Below are 22636 nucleotides of genomic sequence, written 5' to 3'. Positions count from 1 at the left end.
TATGAATTTATGTGTAAGTTGGAAACTGAAAGGTGATCTTCATTTCAGTATTAATGTCGACAGTAATGTAAACAAAAATAATGTTTATTTGCGACAACAATTAATGTTGCTCACAACAGCAGCATTGGAAATAATTGTCAATTATTAAATTTAAGTAATTTCAATTCTATTATAACAAACTGCATGAAGTTCATATTTTTACTGAATGGAAATAAAATAACAACTCGAAAACTTGGTGGTGATTAGCCGGAATGCTGCAGTGAGTCGGCTCAAGATGGCCAGACAACGTCTCCTTAATTCGCATGCGGTTCGGGTTAAAAAGAAACTCCAAATGCATGGAAGTAATATTTCTGGGAACCTTTGAGTGGTTATAAAAAATAATTTCATTATTTTCTCCACAACTTTGTCGCTGGAAGTTTTTACTTGGAATTACAGAACAAAAAATGGCCAGCAACGACATTTTCTACTGCACGAATATAAAAAATCTCCACATACTTTATTTGAATATTTTTTAATGCAAATATGCTTTAAAGTATTGATAAATTCTGAGTACCACCATCACCTATGACAATTAAAAAACAGTGTCAATTTTTTTAATAATGAATGCTTCAATTTTACGGCATGTTTCAACGTTAGGAATGAAAACAATGTAAAAATTGTGTTTTCACAGAAAATTTGCGTTTTTAATTATCTAAAATTATGTAAGCAAGTTACCAGTTTTTTGTGTTCACCATCGTATTCTCTACAAAATTTCCTGCAAAACTGCAGGTACCGATTTTACTTAAGCTAAATTTGTAAATCCAGAAATTTCACAACAGCACGCTTGTATTTCCCATAAGAAAAGCATTGCCCATAAGAGCCCATTGTGTCTTCTGAACGTGAAAACGACTCTAGTATCAGCTCAGCCCCTGTTACATCAGAAACTTAATATTGCAAGAGGCAAGGATGTGACTTATTTTTTTCTAAACCACAAGTGTGATCAAAGAATCAGTCTTGAATTAATAATATGCAGTTAGGGTTATGTCGTCCAATAAAAGAATAACTTACGAACAAACAATTATTATTATAAATCCTATCAAGGTATTTACATACAGAAATATTAATTGATTGATTTGGTGTTTTAAGTCCACTTTATGCACACTAAGGCTAATCGGGACTGTGCCATCGGGGAGGCATAAGATTGTGAGGGGTCAGAGCAAATGTGCTCATTATTCTGAATGCTTATTCGCTACACAGATTTTTTAAAAAAAGAATATGGTTCTGTGTTAAATGAAACACAATACAAAAGATCATGATTGCCTTTGATAACAACATAATGTCTCAAATTTTCGAACTTGAAACTCCTTCTGTTTTCAGCTAGAATAGTCTTATATTCAGAAAACACACGTTCCACTTTGCAAGATGTAAGTAGAGCAACAAAGTCAGACACATCAAGTTCCAGATCATCCACACGTTGCCCATTTGTATGCACAATTTTGCAAACTTTCACCATTGTTGCATACCCACTGTTATTTTTCAATACTGCATCCAATTTCTGTACATACACAGGATCTTCAACCTGGGTGAGGGCCTCTTTAACATCTTCTATAATTTTGATGCTTGTTTGAAGTTGTAACCCTTTGTTTTCTAATCAACGAATGAAATCTTTCAGGCAAGACATACTTGCCACATTTCATACAATCCAGGAAAAAGGAAAGAACTAAGACAGAGAAAAGATAATGAAAAGAGAAGAGAAGCGAGGAAAGAAAAATAAATACAGTATATGCTCGGTGTTGGTTGTGGGTACAAAAATATGCACAACATCAACATATTTTCATACAAATATGCACCTGCATATGAAATATGCATTTTAGTTAAAAATCCTTAAATATGAATTTGCATATGCAATATGTAAAATGCATAATTATCCAAGCCCTAGTGCTCATATAGGATGCCATTTTTACGACTCTCAAAATCTATGACTCAAATTATAACAAAATTTTCACATTGTTATGGTGCAAAATATGCCAAAAAAGATTAAATGTATGACTTTTGCTAATTTTAAGAATAATGTATGTAATGACGATAAATCTCCATAATGTCAATTGTAAAGAAAACAAAATTATAATGATAAAAATAATCGTGTTGATTATGCTATTTTTTTTTTTTTTTTGTTGTCGCAAGTTTTTCACGAAGTGTAAGTACATTTCGTTTGCCTAATTTTCGACAGATGTCCTCAGTTCATGGACTACGTACTTAAGGGTCGTAGTGTTTCAAGAGTTCATCACTTGGTGTCTCGCATAGTCGGAACAGCTGTCGTTGCAGCGAGAGGAGAGGGAAAGGATTGGCACAGGGAACAATGGACGCCTGATGTTGTAGGGGAAGTGTAGCCTCTAGTTTCTGAGAGGTTTTGTGGCTTTTTAGCATTGAAAGTGTTTCTACCAGATGGGTACCATTGCGGGAAGGTATCGACAGCAGTATTTCCTTGAAGTAGGTCCTATTTGCCAAGTTCCAGTGATATAAAGGTGGGCCAAGGATACAGGCCGCCATGCTAGCTAACTTTCAAGGGAAGTAAGTATTCCCCTATCTACATGCTGACTCCTGCATCCACATTTGGTTTGGTTTGAGTTGGTGTTTTAAGTCCACTTTATGCACAGTAAGGCTAATCGTGACTGGGCCTACTGTTTAAAGTGGAATCCGAACCACTATGTGCCTCCACCGGGTATCGAATCCGGGATCCCTTGAATACAAGGCGACGACGCTACCACTGCGCCATCGGGGAGGCCCTACATCCACATTTGCAAGATCCTCTGAAACGATCTTAGGAATGTCACAGTAAGTTACAATCTGACTATAGTAGTGTAGTTCAGATTTTCACGTGAATTTGGTGCATTTTGGCCAAAGCCAACACAAAACAATGCAGATAACAAGAACAAAAGGGCGACTCTGCCATCTTCAAAAAATAAGGATTTGTCGTGATAAAACCTAGTTAAGTTGACTTTCGAGTGTCAGAAAAGTACGAGTAACCAAGTATAAGGAACAAGATAAATCCGAGTTACTTTTTAAGAAGAAATAATTAAAAATTTTGAGGTGAAAAGTTGTATATGTATATCAGATGGTGTCAGGAGGTACAGTTTCCTCAGCACAGTGAATTTGCAACCTGATTCATGCATATAAAATTGATGTCTGGATTTCTTGCTATTGTAGATTGGAAATCTAACCAAATCGTTCATTTTTGCCTGTAATGGACATCAGTTTATTACATGTAAATACTGCGTTGTATTACCTTCCTACGTGTAATCAATACTAGACACGATTCTTGATGTGGCAATATATTTGTAAATAGCTTTGTAGGTGCTACACAAGTTGTGTTTGAACAATTGGTACACTACAATGCAAGACTGTTTAAAGGTAATGTAATTTAAATGACAGTAATTTGATGAGAAAGTTAATGCAGTGTACCGTCAAGTCATAAATTTTGATGGAAAGAGCAATGGCGTTCTGCATAAATTTCTTGTCAAAAACTTTACAGTGAATAGAATAACCTTTGGAATAAAAAATGTCAGGTGACAATTATTAGCACATTAGACACTTAAGTGCAAAATAACTTGAATACATTTCAATGTATCAACACATATTATATCTTGTTTTGAGTAAATTTTGATTTTAATTCTCCAGGAGTTTTCACTTATTTGGGGTTCACTAACTAACTAACTAACTCTCTAGCCTTCTTAAACCCGAAGGTTCATGGCTGCAGCAACACAGGCCTTCCATCTTTCCCTATCTTGAGCAGTTCTATATACTCTTTTCCATCTCTACCGATTTCCCTTAGGTCCATCTCAATGTTGTCCTTCCATCTTCGTCTTGGCCTTCCAATAAGGTCTCTTACCATCAGGTTTCCCAACAAGAATTCTGTAAACTCCTCTTTCCTCTCCCATTCGTGCCACATGGCCTGCCCACCTAAGTCTTCTTGATTTAATTATTCTAATAATATCTGGACATGAATACATATCATGTAGTTCTAAATTATATAACCTTCTCCACTCACCTGTCTCCTCATCCCTTTTAGGTCCAAAGATTTTCCTAAGGATCTTATTTTCAAATACTCTCAATTTATGTTCCTCTTTCAATGTAAGGGACCAAGTTTCACATCCATATAATACTACACGCAAAATTACTGTTTTGTATATTTTAACTTTTAGTTTCTTAGATATTAAACGAAAAGACAAAAGTTTATGAAGAGAGAAGTAACATGCATTTCCTGAATTAAGCCTACTTTTTATTTCCTCTTTAATATCATTTTCATTTATTAATATTACTCCTAAGTATTTGAATTTGGAAACTGGTTCAAACAAGTTGTTATCAATAATTAGATTTTGATTATTACCTAACACTTGGTTTCGGCCTGTAAGCATATACAGTAGAGCGTCGATTATCCGAAGTAATTGGCGGACATGGGTGTTCGGAAAACTGGTTTGTTCGGATAATCGAACTGTACATGTTTATTTGCCAAACAGAAGTACTGTACAGTAAATTTATTCATAAAAACAGGCATCTCTTTAAGTATGTATTACAAAGTAACGTACAAAGGCAACTTTAGTAGGAATATATAGTATGTGGTACAGTTTATTAAACAAAAATATGTACATATTACATACGCATTTTGCATGAACAATACACACAGTATACAAAATTAACGTTTAAAAAAATCCTTTATTTTGGTCTGCCTAAGCAAGCCTACACGCTTACGAGCAGCTAAGTCACGTACTTTTTTCATTACAGATATCTGAAAGTGAGCGAGTACACAGTTCGGTTAAGCGGTCGTTCGGTTGACCGACATTCGGATAATTGACGCTCTACTGTATTTAGTTTTCTCTTTGTTAACTTCCAAACCTATCTCTTTAGCAGTTTTGAAAAATATTTTAGCATTATTCTTAATTGTATTCACATCATCCCCCAGTAAGTCTACCTCATCTGCATATGCTAACAACTGAGTCACACCATTTAATTTTAGTCCTCCTTTAGTTTCTTTTACCTTCCTAACAGCATATTCTAAGGCAAAATTAAAGAGCAATGGAGATAATGCATCTCCTTGTTTTAACCCATCATGAATTGTAAATTTCTCAGACATATTAATACCCACACGAATTTTACTTTCTGTTTCACTGGTGAATATTTTTATCATACTAACAAGCTTCTTAGGTATTCCAAACTCTACTAATATATTAAATAATTTATCTCTTTTCATCGAATCATATGCTTTTTTGAAATCAATGAATAGCTGATGGACATTTTGATTATATTCCCACTTTTTTTCAAGTGTCTGTCTGATGTGAAAAATTTGATCTGTAGTTGACCTGTTACGTTTAAATCCACATTGATAATCACCTATAATTTCATTAGCATATGGGGTTAGTCTTGTTAAAAGAATGTTAGACAATATTTTGTATGTTGTTGAGAGTAGAGAAATTCCACGGTAATTTTTGCAGCTCATTTTATCACCTTTTTTTAAACACAGGAACAATTATGGATTCTTTCCACTGTTGAGGTATTTCTTCTTTATTCCATATTAAACAAATTAATTTATGAATTTGACATATTAATGAATTTCCACCATATTTAATTAACTCAGCTGGTATTAAATCAATGCCAGGTGCTTTGTTATTCTACTTATTTGGGGTTACAATAAATTATAGTTGTATGCACACCTGCGTACATAATTTTAATGTTTCAACTTATTTATCAGCCATAGTGTATATCGTTGTTGTTACCTGTGTACTAATTTGTGAATTCTCAATGTAAAAGTAATATTTTACTGCTTCAAGGGGAATTTTCTTTTGACTAATTAAAGGTTTATTTATTGGTCTTCCTAAAGACTGTAAGCCTCCAGTCTGTGCTCCTCAGGCTAACGAGGGAGACGTGCCAGAAACCATTTATGTGAGGAAAGTTCAAGTTGGATTAGTTTTTGGAAAGGTTGGTGTTTGGATTTGGGTCTCTCGTAATTCCTGGGGGTTAGGGGTCCACCTCACCACCAGAGTGTCATCTCACTGTCAAAAGAAAGTAAAGCAAATGCCATACATTGCAAATATGTGACATAATCGTCACACAAGTTTCATCACTTGGTGAGCCAAAATTTTCATAGAACTTTTCAGCAAGTTATAACTTTTCTCTAGTTGCAGAAATCACACTACTCATCCACGATTTAAGTCCTGAAGAATATAAATCTACTAACAAAAGAGCTAGTACAATCATAAGTAAAAAGGGGTTGTAGACTCGGAAACTAGTGTTTACAATTTGGTATGACATAGGTAACATCAAGTTTTCTGGTTCACCAGCATCTACAACATGTGGGAATAAATATACATCTGACTGTACATACAAAATGAGATTTGTTCTTCCCGAGTTCACATATTTGAGTTTTTGATCACAAATTGAATAGACAAAATACATGTTAGTCTGTATGAGCTTGACACATCCTTTCCCATTGCACAAATATTCATTGTTCTTCGCAGTTGCAGAAATATTTATTGTTAATCTTAATCTCTGTAATTTAGTTTAGTATGTTATTCTTGTGTTATTTAATATTTACACCTATCACTGATAATATCACAGGATAGTGATTCACCTGTATGCAGCCCCGGCCATACGAATTTTGCCGCACCGTGCAATTTTACTCCTTGCCGCCCCACCCCCAAATACGTACAAAGCAAACATAATGTATGAACAACTAAGCTTGTTATCCGTGGCAATTTCACATGGTATAACCAATTTATAACATAATAAAATGAAATAATACATAATGTGAGAAGATACGTTATTCATAAATAAAAAAATAATATATATTTAAGCCTAATAATAATAAAATATCTGTTTTATTTACTCACCATAGTTTCTTCCGACATGCAGAACTCTCAGCTCTCCTGTTTTGTTTCACTATTTCTTCATGACTATTTATACTCTACATAATTATGTATATTTTTCAGAACGTTGTACATGAAGTAACATATCTTCACTTCATCACTATGTACATGTATGTATGTACAATTATGTACACCTCGTAAACCATGATTTCTTCACGATTATACTATTCACTTTGTACCCCCCCCCCCCCCCCTTTAAGTTGGAAGCTTACAAATGAACTTTTCTAGATTTTCTATTTACAAAGTTGCGAATAACAGAACCATGGTCTAATTTTTAACCAATTTCATGTTCAATTGAGATCATAGCAAATCCTTCTAACCGTGATTCGCCCATTGTGGAACGTAAATAAGTTTTAATAAGCTTCAATTTCGAAAAACTACGTTCACCACGAGTTCAGAATCACCGGCTTCGAATTCTTCGGCTTTCACTACATCGCTTGCTTCAACTTTCAGAAATTTGTGCAAAGCTCCACTTTGTTTTTCTATATTGCTCTCTTTTTCTAGTTTGCGTTTACGATATTCTGCATCCGAGAGTTTTTTTTTCCCTTTTATCAGACATACCTTAGTTTACAATTACAAATGCAACAAATAATTTTTAAATCTGTTACGACGACTTGACAAACCAGTTGTTTTAATGACAGCACAAATACACAAGTCTCTCAATACATTGTCACACTCAAACGCACGCGCGTTCTCACACATGCCATACACTAACTGAACTATCGTTACACCGTCAAGATCGTAAATGAGGTGCAACCAGCAACAACCAAAACAGCAGTTATTTGTACTTACTATTGCATCTTGCACGATTCGGCAATATCTATCATCACCACCTTTCGCGATCAACACGTCAGTTTAACTCAAACCTCGATAACAGGGGGCGGGGGCAGAGGACTGGCGTGCGATCAAACAATAGATAGCATTGTAATGTAACTTGGCACCACATGCGCACAGTAGATGTTGCTTACCATTTTCATGGACGAAACAATAATACCTGCTGCTTCACTTTCTTTCGCAGTTACTCTTCTGCTTTATACTGCATATGCAAATGGATTTAATTTGAATTTTCTCCACCCCAAGAAGACCGAACTGCCTCAAATAATGCAGCTTCCATTTTTTAAACATTTTGCAGCCCCCTTCAGCTTGCCGCCCTGTGCAAATGAAAGTGTTGCACGTACGGTACAGCCGGTCCTGCCTGTATGTATATATCTTGCAGGACCTGTTGCCATGGGAATTATGACTGTGTTTTGTTTCTAGTACGGGCTTTGAGTTTTAAAAGAGTGGTTAAGCTGAATTATAGTGATAGTGGGACAGCATTTTTGGACACAGAAGATTACATTTTGTTAGTCTGTACTGTAGTAAATTTTCTAAAATGTAATATTTTCGACTACAATGCACAAATCCATAACAACTAACGTATTAACCTTTTTCAGACCACAAAAATGTTTGCCAATCTGTCACAAAGAAATTATGTGCATCAATTTGAACGGTACAAATTTAATGTATATTTACGAGTATTCTGTGCATCTTAATCTTACACCAAAGACAGTTTAGTAATAAATGATTCTTAAGTACTGGTAATACCAGAACTTTCTTTTTTTTTTAATTTGGCATAAAATCAGTGAAAATTGTGCAGTGAAATATGGTAAAACATTGTGCACTACAGTAACTTCCCTTACATAAAAAGAGCATACCTCTGTAATAATGGATTCTCTATTGTTGCATGAAAAATAGGTTCATAATTCCCCAATCTGAGGGCAATCTCGACTTCATATGGTACATTTGGTTGACCAACAGTGCCACCAAGGGAAAATATTATCAGAGGAAACCACAGAAGTAAGAATATGGCAGCAAAGCCTCCAATTCCCACTGCATATTTGACTAAAGGATTCTTCTGAACCCCTCTTGGCTGCGGCCAGTCAGTCTCTCCTTGTCTTATGCACTAGAAAATATGAATAGGTATTTAAAATACACATAATTTTGGGACAAGAACAATCATGTTACACCATTTTCGCTGAAATTGTTTAAACCAGTAGTTCTTAACCTGTGGACCCCCAAGGGTCTGCCATGCCCTTCCAGGGGGGTTAGGAAGGGGGTTTGTGGAAAAAATTATAAAAGCTTCTAATCCTGTCACGAACATTAAGGAATGTATTTTGTCAATTATTTAAAAAAATATTTTAAAAATTACATGAGCTTCACACCTTGCTAGAAGTAAACACATGACAATTTTTTACATTTTTTTTATGAACATAGAGATTGATGATTTTGATGAATTAAAGTTTTTGGGTGCATCTTGGCATGATATGGCCATCACCCTTCAGTGTATACAGGGATAAATCCCCTTTCCTAAAATCCTTACCTTAGGAGAATATATTACTGATTTTGTGTTACATATGTACTTATAAAAACACTAAACTCTGAAGTTAAAATGTTCTGTTGCACAGGTCACATCTAAGATATGTGTGACTAAAAGAAATGAATACAAAGAAGCATTTATAAACAGCTGGATATTGTATGGTAAATGCCTACATTATAATTAAAATTTATGTAAATTGATACATATTTATCTATACTTCTTTCGTTAATATAAACAATTTCTATGAAAAAGTGGTGGTAGTATAGCATACCACTGAGCACTGGAAGTTTCAGGATTCGTGAACAAAGGGTATGATAAGCAGAGGCGCAACCATGAATTTTTGTCATGGTGGAGGGGGCAAGTACCAGGATAAACATATCAATAATAATAATGTTAATACTAATAATGTTATTATAACATTATTATTGTTATTGTTGATTTGCTTTATTTTACTTTGCTTCTTGTGCCACTTTTGGCTAATTTGCGAAGATGGGGATGAGTGATGGCATGATGAAAATGATGAATGGATACTCACAAACATCCATGCCCAGGCCGGGATTTGAACCCAGGACAAACATTATTATTACTATTACTAGTGGTAGTATTAAAGACGTTATTATCCTCGTAAATTTCGCAAAAAAGGGGGTAGAAGTTGGTGCTAAAGCATTTGTGTTCGAACAAACGATTCAAATTATTTTTTTAACACTGTTAATTTCACATTAATAATGGAAAACAAGCACATAAATTATTTTTGAAAGACAAAAAATGTTTGATAAATGCATTTCAAATTCTTCTTTACATTAACATAACTTTCATGCACAATATATGTTTCACATATATGCAATGTGGAGTGACGTGGACACTAAATTGTGTGCGTATTCAAAGTCTCCTTAATAAATATTATATACAATATATATTATTTAAATACATTACACAACCAATTGATCCATCTCTCAATAAACTAACAGCAAAAATGACATAAATTGTCTCTCAAATATGCATGCTCCCTTTCCTCCAAATAATTGTTCATGCATTTAAAACAAAATCAAATAAGATAGTCGTATTTCTCTGTCTGATGATTTACAATGTATTACAGTGAACAAATATAGATTGCAAGCGAAGCAAGCAAGAAAATTTTTGGTTCAATTTTTTTTGCAGGCTGAAATCAATATTAATTTAATAGGGTGCAAATAATTTCACGGAATGCCATGGCATTATATCATTTACAACTTTTGTGCCTCCCCGATGGTGTAGTGGTAACATTGTTACCTTGTGATTAAGGGGTCCCAGGTTCGATACCCGGTGGAGGCACATAGTGGTTCGGAACCCACTCTAAGCTATAGGCCCAGTCTCAGTTAGCCTTTCTGTGCATAAACTTTTTTTCATTTAGATCGTTCGGCACGCAGGGCCGTCTCCTGCCATCTCCAAGCTACAGTTCTGAACTTGATAAGACTAAGAAAAGCAGGCATTGCGAGCGAAGCGAGTAAGAAAATTTTGCGAAAAGTATTTTTATTTGCATAAAATTTGAAGTTCTGGGTGGTAATTGCCCCCTAAAGGTACACTTGGTCGCCAATCCTTGCCCCCCCTAGAACTCACCCCCCTGTAGTTGTGCCACTGAGAATAAGCAAAACAGCACCCCCCCCCTGTACATATACAGAACAAAAAACGATTACACAGTTTCACATCATCTTTTATATATTACAATACCTCTACCAGTTGACGTGACTAATGTACAATTTACAGCAAAAGCAAACCTATTTTTGCGTAAGTGCATAACCTATTTTGCTCACATTGAATTTCCATAAATTTAAAATTTCCTGCTTTTCCGTTGATCCATTGATAATTTTGTACAATAAAATTTGATCGTGGATTTTTCTTCTAGTAGAATGTATTATACTATTTTTTTTCTACCAATGCACAAACATGATTGGCTAGAAGTAGGCCGTTTTTCAATGATTTCAATAACTCACCTGATTTTGAACGTTTCAGAAAATTATTCATGAAAGTAGACTGACGCAAGGTACCTTTTCCCGATCTCTCTGCCTTTTTCTATTTTCTGCCCCTGACAGTTTTTTCTTTGCTCTACTCATTTTCATTGGATGCGAAAACTGAAAACCTGTTAAGACCATACTCTTCTAATGCATGTGGTTCACTCACTACCATACCACAACTGAGTATCCAAAGGGAAGCAATGCTACGGACATTTTTTTTAAAAAAAGTGTTTATCCTGCAGCTTATTGTTGCGGATTATTAAAATGTTGAAAAACGTCCAGTAGCCCTTCCGAACAGCCGCCTGACGCATTCTGAAGCAGTGAACGGAAAAACTGACAATTGAATTCGTAAATGTGTTAAAAGTCGTTCGAGGTTCCAAAGTGTTTCAGTCGGAACTTTGCAACGTGGAAGTTGCATAGCAACAAATATGAGCTATGCTAACAAGAACAAGTTTAAAAATTGTTTTTAAATCACCAAGAAGTTTGGAATGTACATTTAATGAATTCAAAATGAGAAAGTCTCTACCAGATGTGGAAACCACATGAATATACACTCTGTAAAAAAAAAATAGCATCACTTCATTATTTTTGGTCATCAGCATTTGGCTCGTGAATTATCAGTTGTTTTATTGATTTAATTCGACTTGTCGATTTGTTTTCCTAACAATTATATAAAACACTATATCTGTACAATATATTTTTATTATTTAAGTCATAGTTACGTACATAATGCACTTTACAGAACTAATAACAAAATTATTGCAAATATAGATTGTGGAACGTTTTTGCACAAAGAAAATTTTTACAAGTAAAAAGATTGAACAAAGGATTTAAATGCATCATGATATGTCAATTTGTAATGATAGTAAGTAAATACATTGACTACTACTTAGTGTGGCCACCCCTGGCCTTCGTAAGTGCTTCCAACCTTCGAGGCATGCTATGAATGAGATTTTGACAATATTCGACCTCAATTTCATTCCAAACATGTACAATTGCTGCCATAAGTTCCTCTTTTGACCTGTACGTCTGATTACCAAGTTTTTTGCACATCATAGCCCACAGGTTTTCTATAGGATTCATGTCTGGAGAGTTGGGCGGCCACCAAAGTCTTTCAATATTCATATCATGAAACCAGTTATTCACCACCTGAGCATGGTGTCAGGTTGCATTATCGTCTTGAAAAAAAAAGTAGTCCAAATTCTGTCCAGAAAAATGATCTGCAGTTTGTAAAACTTTCCGATTCAGGATTTCCAGATATTGATCAGTCTTAACGGTCCCTGTGCAAATATGCAGCCTGCCAATCCCTTTTGCAGAGAAACATGACCAAATCATAACACTGCCACAAAACTTTTGAGTTTCTAAAATACAAGATTTTGCAAGTTCTTCTCCCTTCTGCATCCACAGTTTAACTGAGCTGTCACTCCCCAGCAATTTAAATAGTTTTTCATCAGAAAATATCACATGTTCCCAATCTGTATCATTCCATGCGCCATAACGTGTGACACACTCACGTCTAGCTTTTGCATGTGCATCAGTTAGTCTGGAGTTTTTACGTGGGATGTGTTTAGAAACACCCTGTTTCTTTAGTCGGGATACTACAGTAGCATGAGTAAGATTAACTCCCACCTCATTTTGAAGTTTATGTGCAATTTGGCATGAACTCATTCCTCTGTTCTTCAATGCCATGTCCTTTATCATACGATAAAGTCGAGGTGATGTCTTTTTCTTTCTGCCACAGTGACTTCTCAGTGATGATTTTCCATGTTCTTGTTGCTTTGGCAGGCTAAGGCTAACTGTGGATTGATGCATTTGAAGTTGTCGATGAATTTCTCTCTGAAAATGACCATCCATATGCAAAGCAAGAACTACTCCTTGCTTACGTGGTGAAATGTCACACTTTCTGCCAATTTTTTTTCGAGAAAACATGCTCAAATACACTACACACCACGAGAACACTTCACAAATATGATAACGTAGTATCCAAACTGTCAATAATGAACATGTAGTTTGCAACATAAAACACGTCACAAGTTGTATTACTAACAATCGTTTTACAGATTCCTGACAATTGATTACAAAGCTTTGCAGCAGTAACTGATTGCAACACCCTCTAGCAGACACTCCAAACACTAAATCAACAAAAGAATAACACCACACTACGCAGTGATACCAGACCAATGCTTCAATCAATTGATTTCAAGTTGTGCAGGAACAGTAGCGTACGCAGGATTTCATCAAGGGGAGGGGGGGTTATATCTAAAACTTTCTCCAAATTCACATTACCATTGTTTTATTATACTTTAATTAAATAATAATTCTCATAATTAATTAATAATAATTATAATTACTACTAATAGTACTACTAATACCACTACTACTATTAAGTAGTAGAGATCTACATAAATATAGCATTTATGAAAGCAATAAAACGAAATTAATTTCTAGTAATTCAATTTTTAACAAATTCTAAAGCATTTTTTCTTTCTTACGAAATAATTGCCTGCTAAACGAGATGAGACATTTTAAGTGTGAAGAAAATCCGTAAAAACAAGAAAATATATTAAAATAAATTGAAACAATCAAAGTACGGAACCATCCAAGAAGCTGCGGGGGTCTGGTCAGTAGGGCATCTGACAACCATGGGGGAGATCCGGATTCGATTCCCGGAATTGGTTGGAATTTTTCCGGCTTTGTCGCCGCATAAATATCCCCGATAATTCACATCTGGATTGTCTCACTGTTGTTACCAACAAAACATTTTACAATAGTTAAGCTTATTGTCATTTGAATTCAGAAATTCAAACATGCCGCGGGAAGGCGGACTGGTGACTGAGTTATTCTTGTCGGCCTAGCTTTTGTCTATACATTAGCCAAGTTCAACGAACCAAGAACTTTCTTTAGTTAATGCTCATTGTTCACACACAAAAATACATGATCATTGAACATTGTTGCAGCCGAGATAAAAAACAACTTTTTTGCTCTTTAAAATCATAGTTGCCCTTACATATTATTTTCAAGAATTCGTGTTTATTTTCAAGGCATTCACTCTTAAAGACGCGTGTTTGGAATGCTGTGCTTTTCTCCGTGCCGCATGGGAATAATAATTCAAATTATTATTATATTATTAGTAGTAGTAGTACTGCCGCAGGTCCATGACAGTGATAAATTGGTCATTTTTATTTTTTCCACAGCATTTTTCATAATATTTCAAAAGCTCAAGAGGGGGGTTTAAACCCCGTAACCCCCCCCCTTGCGTACGCCACTGTGCAGGAAAGATGCATGCATGCGAAACTCAAAATTGTCAACATCCGTAATAAGAATACAGTGATGCTATTTTTTTTTACAGAGTGTATAATATAAGTTGTTCATGTTCAAAGGATTATGTGGGACAAATAGCAAGGAAAATGGCAATAAGATGGCACGAACACGATTTGGACATTATAAATCTAAACCCAAGAACAGGTTTGTCAACTCATATCATCGAGGAGAAGCATATGATTAAAAAGAGAAGGGTTTTAAAAAGATTAACGGGAAACACAGAGTTGAATGTCTGGGAAGCTTCATTCATTGCAGAAGAACACTGGAATAAATTAAATAATGAAAATGGTAAAATAGATCCAGTATGGAGTTTTCTTTTTCACAAATGGAGTAAGCCACCATCTTTAAAATTTAATGTAACAGAAAACATCAAGAGACTTTGTGAAAACAATGATGAATTTGAATTACCTGATGATATTTGGGATTCATAATTTTAAAAAATCTGAAATAAAAATAAAACAGACTGCTTTTTTCACAGTTAAGTTGCTATATTACAACAATGTAACATTGACAACATCCATTATATAACGGATTCTTTTTGTTTAAAAAATTACTAACCATTGTTATAACTGTATCTTTAGTCAAAATGAAAATAAATGTCTGATGAAAGGAGCTTGTGTGTTCTCCTGAAACGTCACAAAGAAAAACTGTTTTCTTATGCTTGTAATAAACGTAAACTACAAGAAAATAAGAACAAGTTTACCCCAAAGGATGCATTCAGTAAATAAAATCTGGCTACATTCTGCCTTCATGTCACCCCGGTGTCCGTGAAACAACAGGGTGTACGGCTGTACCTCGTACCCCCCTGGAGCTGCTGGTGCCACTGTGAACCACAAGAAAAATATTGCAGTATAGATGTAGGTTATTCCAATTTACCTTAACTATATACAGATGTGATGTTATGTCCTCAAGCAGGAACCACTCCATTATTGTCATGCTGCTAGGTGTCCACATCCAATCCATTATATTTCTACACTCATACAGGAGAGGAACGAGCATGTACCTGAAATAACAGTAGTTGCACTTTTTATTCTATCAAAATGTCATAAAGAGACATACTCCTATAAATATGCAAAAGGTAAAAAAAGTAAAGTGCTCCCCTGTGCTTAGCACCATGCCATGAAGGCATATAGGGGGTGTGGGGGTAACGCCCCACACTTTCTTGATCCACTCGTGAGTGGGGGTGATGTGATAAGCATCACGCCCCTGACCGCCTTTACCCCCCCAGGGTTTCCCCCAGGTACCCATGTCATTCGACGCTGTTAATATGCACATGATTAAATAGTATTTCAATTTCCTTTATGAAAAAGTTACAATGAATACTAGAAAATTTAAATAGAAAAGCAGTGAATACTTTTCATCAATAGCAAAAAATAGTCTTCTGTCTCTCTGCAAATTCTATGATGGATCCTTACATTATCAATATTAGCCAATATTGGTGTATCGGTTTATTGATCAAATTACCATTAATTTTACAGTCTGATATTTTTATAAATATCAGACTTTTTTTTAATTGTTTTTGAGGATATAAAAATTGAGTGCATTTACTGTGGTTTTGTAAAATAAATTCGTAATATGCAGCTTTTTTTTAAAAAACAAATCATCATAGTTATACATAGTTAAGGAGATCTAAGAATCATGTTGTTAATTGATGCTTCATCAGCGTCAATAAAAATTTCATATTGTCTATCATAGTAAATTTCATTCCATCCTGGTATTGTACCCACACAGGAACTTAAAGTGTCTACATCATTGACTGATACCCCAGGAGCCAAACAGTACCTAAGTGTGAAAGCCCAGTTTCAAATGCTGATCAATATACGAAAGACAGTATCATTTGTCACATATGTGCTTGCATACGGGCACACGCATGTGCTCACATGCTGATGTTTCTAACTATTATAAGTAGGGCTGAGGCAATACCACAATGTGCCGAGGCCGATACCCTGACTGATTCCAACAGATACAGATGCCGATACTTGTGTATAATTCCAGTTAGAATAACAAAGGCTAGTTACTGAGTCATAAAGCTGATCAGATCACATTCTATTAATGACATTTAAAAACTCCCAAATTATTCTCATGTCGCATTATAGCACTTTAAAATGTCTTGTGATATTTTTGTGAACTTCTTTCTACCCCTACAGGATGCAAAAAGAAGAAGTAGTTTCTGAAATGTTGTAAGCATTTTTAAAGTGTTGCAGTTACAGAGAAAAATCTGTGGATTACTATAAGTGTCCCTGCTTCATTTCATGACCCCCAATTTCATGTAAACAACTTTCTTGTCGTTTGGATTAACCTGGAGAGGGAGGAAAATGACGTAAAACTATAAACAAATGCAGACATTGTAGATTAGGCACACACAGGAGATGTACTACGTAGAAATTTTCAGCGAAAAATGCAGGCTCGACGAGGACACTAACCTGGGTGGTTAGAGCAATGGCACGGTATGCCAGAGACCCAGGTTCATGTCCTGGTCGAGCCTGCATTTTTCGCTGAAAATGTCTACGTAAAATGCAGACATGTTTGTTAATGCTCATTTGGCCCAGCTCTGTATATGCTCTGCTGTCAATTATTCTCTGTCATTTGCAATAAAAGCAAGTCAATGTAGTGTCGGTATCGACCAGCTGTCACGCATAAGGGTAGAGCACAAGACGAACATAGACCTCCCTCCCGCAGTGACATTCATCCCTTTCCCGGGAACTCTGGAATGAGCCTAACATGATAATAATGCTGGTTTTTAAAAACATCCATGCTCTTACTCCACGAGTTTGCGAGCAAGAATTGGCAATGAATGGTTTCTTTTATTTCCACATAGCTTTGACCACCACGTTTTGGCACAGCACGTTCACTTTAGTCCTGCCTTTAGTCTTGTCATCTGCTTTCCAGAAGGATGCAGCATATCTCGGAAATGTACATGGAATTCCTGAGGGACCCCAACGGAAGGGTGAACGAACCTTTGAAAAGGACAAATCTTGACAAATGAGTTGTTTCTCTTGGCCGCTCTAGTCACTCAAAAACCTTGGTATCGGCGATGAAAATTCAAAGGATACTTACCAATACCATGGGTATCAGCTGATGCCAATACATCAGTATCGGTATCGGCTCAGCCCTAATTATAAGCATTCTTCTTCTACAAACTTACCCTTTAAATAGAATAAAACTGACATAACCATACTGCTTCCAGATAAAATTTCCAAGAATGCGTGAAGAATAACCACTGCGGATTTGATATGCTGATATTAAAAGATATATGCATTTTATCACATACCACACCTGTGGAATGAAATTTTTGGTACTATCTCTGGAAAATTAAAAGAATGGATCTAAATGATTAAGACTGTTACAAGAATGAAGTCAAATTATTAGTTATCCAATAATATTAACATGCATCTTGCTTGCACTGGCAACCCCCCCCCCCCCCCACACTTACATAGTTTCAATGTAGGTAATAAATATTATGAGGCTTAAGTAAAGACTTTAATATGAAATGTTTATTGAATCTATGAACAAGTTTGAAACAGTTGAATGCTGATAACTATATATATGATCAATGCCCAACAATATGCAACTGCATTTCTTTTACAATCATGGTCTTCATTTGTGAATAATAATTAACACCAAGTCAGCTTACTTCTTATTTACTTTTCTCTCCAGTGATGGGACAAGTTTATTGATATTATATCGGTATCAGGCAATACAGGCATATCAGTTTATTAGTTTAAATTCAAGTTGTTCATTCACGTCATTAAAAACTCAGTAAATTTACTGATCTGATATTTCTATCTAAAAAGCACTGTTCTGCAAATATCTGATTGTTTTTATTAATGTGAAGGTATAATTGACTTACCCCAGTTTTGTGAAGTAAATTTCTAGATACATAGTTTTGAAGGGCAAACTCACTTTAGTGGGTATTCACTTTTTCCACTTCATATCAGATTGTTAGAATACGAGGTATCTGCATATGAACTTCACCACTACTGCACAAAATTTCGTATTCATTTCAGCATGTATACATACAGTGAAACTCCAATTTTATGTTCCAGGGTTTTATAATTTGGGAAATGAAAGATGCAACAATAAATAAATACAGCGAAACTTATGTACTTACTTTTTCACAAAGCAACGATGTGGCAAGTTCTGAGAATAATGGCAGTAGCCACTGAAATTAACAGACCAACATCAAAACAATAGCTTTGTGGAAAAGAGACGTACATAACTCTCTCTGTATTTACCCTGGATTTAACATTTTCCTCCATTATACCCATTCTTCGTGGTCCCAATGGAGTAGAATGTTATACATTTTTCTTGGATTTTAAGTTTTTTCATCTAGACCGTAAAAAACATAAAATAAAGGTTCCACTGAATGCACAATTTAACGTTTCTGTAATATTTTAATGAACTCTTAACTTAAAAATAGCTGACATTTTCAAACTTATCAGATCTCGAAATTATACAAGGTGCATTCAAAAAATAACTGGAAAAGTAATTTAAAAAATCTAAAATATGACCGTGATTGTTACATGTTTGTTATTTTGTGAAGGCAGCTGTAAGCTATTCATAGCAGGGAGCTGGCATGCCTGCCTCGTGCAAGGGATGCTGGGAAACAGTTACACAAGATGGCGGCACCCTTACAGGAGTGCTCCAAGCTGGAGCAGTGAAGTGTCGTGAGGTTTTTGTTGAGTGAAGGCATGAAACCGATAGAAATTCATCACCGCATGACAGTTCAGTACGGTGATAACTGTATGAGACAATCACAAGTGTACAAGTGGGCTGAGAAGCTCAAACAGGGCATAACCAATGTTGAAGATTCTCCGCATCCAGGTCGCTCTGTCACTGCAGTCACGGAAAGCAACATTGCCCAAGTGGAGGATTTGATACGGGAGAATCGGCGTATTACTGTCAGTGAAATTGCTTCCCAGATGGAAATAAGTGTAAGATCAGCCCACCATATCAGTCATGACATACTGAGATTCAGGAAAGTGTGTGCGAGGTGGGTTCCGAAACGTTTGACACTGGAAATGAAGGAGAGACGTGTTGATGTGTGCAGGGAGCTTTTGCGCCATTATGAAGCTGACGGTGAGGCATTTCTTCATCGTATTGTCACTGGAGATGGAAGTTCGGTTCATTTCCATGAACCAGAACGTACCTAAGAGGACAACAATGGAATGGCGACATCCTTCGTCTCCTAGAGCAAAGAAGGTGCGTGCTCAACGAAGTGCCAGAAAGGTCATGTTAACTTTGTTTTGGGACCACAAGGGGCCATTTCTTGAACAATACATCAGAGGTCATGTAAACAGTACCACCTACTCCAACCTTTTGTGCGAAAAACTGAAACCAGCCATTCTGCCGAGACGACGTGGTCTGGTGTCCACTGGTGTGCTTTTGCTCCATGACAATGCGAGACCACACTCTGCCAGTGTCACATTGTCTACCATCGAGGACCTAACATTTGAGTGCTTACCCCACACTCCATATTTGCCTGATCTCGCACCTTCCGATTTCCACACATTTGGTCCACTGAAAGATGTGTGGATCGAGATTCCAGAATGACGACGAAGTCCAGTCAGCGGTGCATGAGTGGTTACGCACGTGTCCAAAAGATTTTTTCCCCTGTGAAATCAGTGCCCTTATCAAGCGCTGGCGTAGGTGCATTGAACTAGGGGGAACTATGTTTAAACATAGTACTGTAGTTATTTTGGTGCTTGTAATAAATATTTGTTACAATATATTTCTGGTTATATATTGAATGAGTCTTGTACCACCATCCTCAGGATATAATATGGAACATATACAGTGACATGTTCAGGAGGGCAAAGGTTGTACCTCCCTTTGATCCAGAAGAAAATATACAGCATTGACTGCTAAAGTAATAGGACATGTCACTGTACATTTATAAACTTACTTTGACTAGGATATAAAAATAATTCATGTATATTTAAAATGTGAAAAATGAAAAGGTGAACATACACCATGGAGAAACTCACCTTCCGGTAACGATGGGGAGAATAAAGAATATCCATAAATGAAGACATAAAGTAAGTATGATTTGATATATAAGCTTTCCCAAGAGCCATTTCTTCAAGTAAAGTGCTCGATCTATCACAATAAGGCTAAAGTGGATAATGAGCATTATCAAGAAAGGAACAGGAACTTTGTCTTCCTCTATAACTGCAGTAACACCTTCTGCTTGAAGGACCTGATAAGAGAAATATAAAGTAGCAGAGGCAAAATCCAATAAATATTAATAACATAAGAAAGGAATAGAATTAACATATCTGAAGACAGTTCTCATTGACAGCATGTTGGTATATTGGTAAAAGTACTAAAATTCTAAGGATATGACATTTCTAAGTGTGTACTGGGATTAAAAAAAAAGTCCTGATCCCAACTTCAGGAATGATTTCCCAATTTTAGAGATTACAGTCAGAAAATTTTGAATGATTGTGTGTTAAAAGTGCTTAATTCTAAAAATGTTCTGCACTGTAAATGGATATTTGAGTTTTCACTTCACAAATAAAAAATAGTCATATCAGGGAGAAATTGTGGGATTTTCATACTGTCATAAAAATCACAAACATCACAATCAGGATTTTTTCATCACCCTGATTCTTTCCTGACCAATAAGAAAAAAAAAATCATTCCACACACCATTAAATATATCTGTACTCTATAATTTATTTTAAAAATTCCATAATTTCATCATGAAAAAAGTATAGAAAAATTTTATGTGCTGTCTTATGTAATCTCTTTTACTGTAAAAAGCAGAAGTATTTATCAGATGCAATCAGTAATTAAATGGGTTACTACATATAGGAAAATATTAATATTCTGATCAGTCCTTGAAGTGTATATTGTGCCACTAAAAGATGAGCGGTTTAATACAAAAAATGCTGCAGTGTAATATTCTACTTGAAAATCTAAAAAACTTCCGACTTGTACTAATATCTTCTCTATTTTAGTTTTTCCAAGAAAAACAGAATGAACTATCATTTATAATACAATCTATGATTGATAAAATTGATCCAAAGAGAATTCAAGAAACTAAAGAGTGGTTTTCGAGACAGACAGAGGGTGGGGGGGAGGTGCATCAGGATGCTGTCTCTCTAATTAAGAAAATCTGTGTAAGGCATCCCCTACCTAGGGTTACCAGATGTCCGGATTTTCCCGGACATGTCCTACATTTTAGCATTATGTCCGGCATCCGGGAGGAATTTGAAAAATATCATAAATGTCCTACATTTTGAGAGTTACATAATATTAATTATGAAAATAGGTAACAGAAGAAAATCATGCCAGATACAAGTCTATGGACTGAGCTTCCAAACTCAATGGTGAAATTTATTTTGATTCAATCATTGAACAAAAAGAAAAAAAAAGTTTGTCCTGCTATTAAACAAACGGGGAAAACTGAAGCTGAAAACATCACTCTTCAATGCCTGAGCAGAATTTCTTGCCTTAGGGTTTATACTGATGGAACAAGGTGTTGCCCATTGTTATTCAATATTCAATATAATTTTATTGTAAAGCAGAGGTATAGAGGACAAAGATATTCAGTGTGTCTGCCAGTCAAGAAAGTCATGGTAGTCAAGAAAAAGTAAAGAAATCAACAAGTAGGTCAAGAAGTCAATAAAATGGCAATAAATTATTTTTGTGATCAAGAATTTTTGCTACCATAATGACTGATTGGTTGATTTAGTTTATTTTACTTCATTTTTTTCTGTCCTTTTGGGTAATCGTGAAGATGAAGAGAAGATGAATGGTGGTAAGATAAGATGGATGAAGGGACAGTCACAAACATATATGGACAACCGACACAAGCCCCACATAAGATTATACTGGCTGTGAGTCCAGACACCAAAGCCTCGCTTGTCTGCCAAACACACTTCAGGATGCATTAATACGAGAAAGGAGATCTAATTCTCTTCTTAAATTCAGCTTCAGTTTTCATCTTAACTGGTCCTTTGGTTGGGGTTTTCATTAAATAAATATTTATTTTCTTAATTACTAATTTCCAACTTTACCTAAGTAGGAGTCGAATAAATAAACGTTAAGAAAAATGGAAAAAA

At 35.5% G+C, this 22636-nt stretch overlaps 1 protein-coding gene across 6 annotated transcripts in view; it reads right to left on the bottom strand.

Moving 5' to 3' along the window:
- The window catches only part of LOC145980126 (piezo-type mechanosensitive ion channel component-like), a 224241-nt gene that overhangs the window by 41205 nt on the left and 160400 nt on the right, over window positions 1-22636 (bottom strand). For 5 of the 6 annotated variants that reach the window (XR_014440830.1, XM_083113141.1, XM_083113139.1 and 2 more), the window contains 4 exons: window positions 20555-20766; window positions 17713-17871; window positions 15444-15570; window positions 8594-8841 (listed from right to left, as the gene is read on the bottom strand). Coding sequence is in view for 5 of the 6 variants with exons in the window: in XM_083113141.1 (XP_082969267.1) it covers window positions 8594-8841; window positions 15444-15570; window positions 17713-17871; window positions 20555-20766 (746 nt within the window). In the remaining variant the exon portion in view is untranslated. The remainder of the gene's footprint in view (window positions 1-8593; window positions 8842-15443; window positions 15571-17712; window positions 17872-20554; window positions 20767-22636) is intronic. The other variant, XM_083113143.1, reaches the window with a different exon arrangement.

This window comes from Lepisma saccharinum, chromosome 27 (assembly GCF_977018435.1).
Source record: "Lepisma saccharinum chromosome 27, izLepSacc3.1, whole genome shotgun sequence".
In the NCBI taxonomy this organism is placed as follows: Eukaryota; Metazoa; Arthropoda; class Insecta; order Zygentoma; family Lepismatidae; genus Lepisma; species Lepisma saccharinum.
Note: the sequence above shows the minus strand (reverse complement) of the source record. Positions and strands in the feature narration are given on the sequence as shown.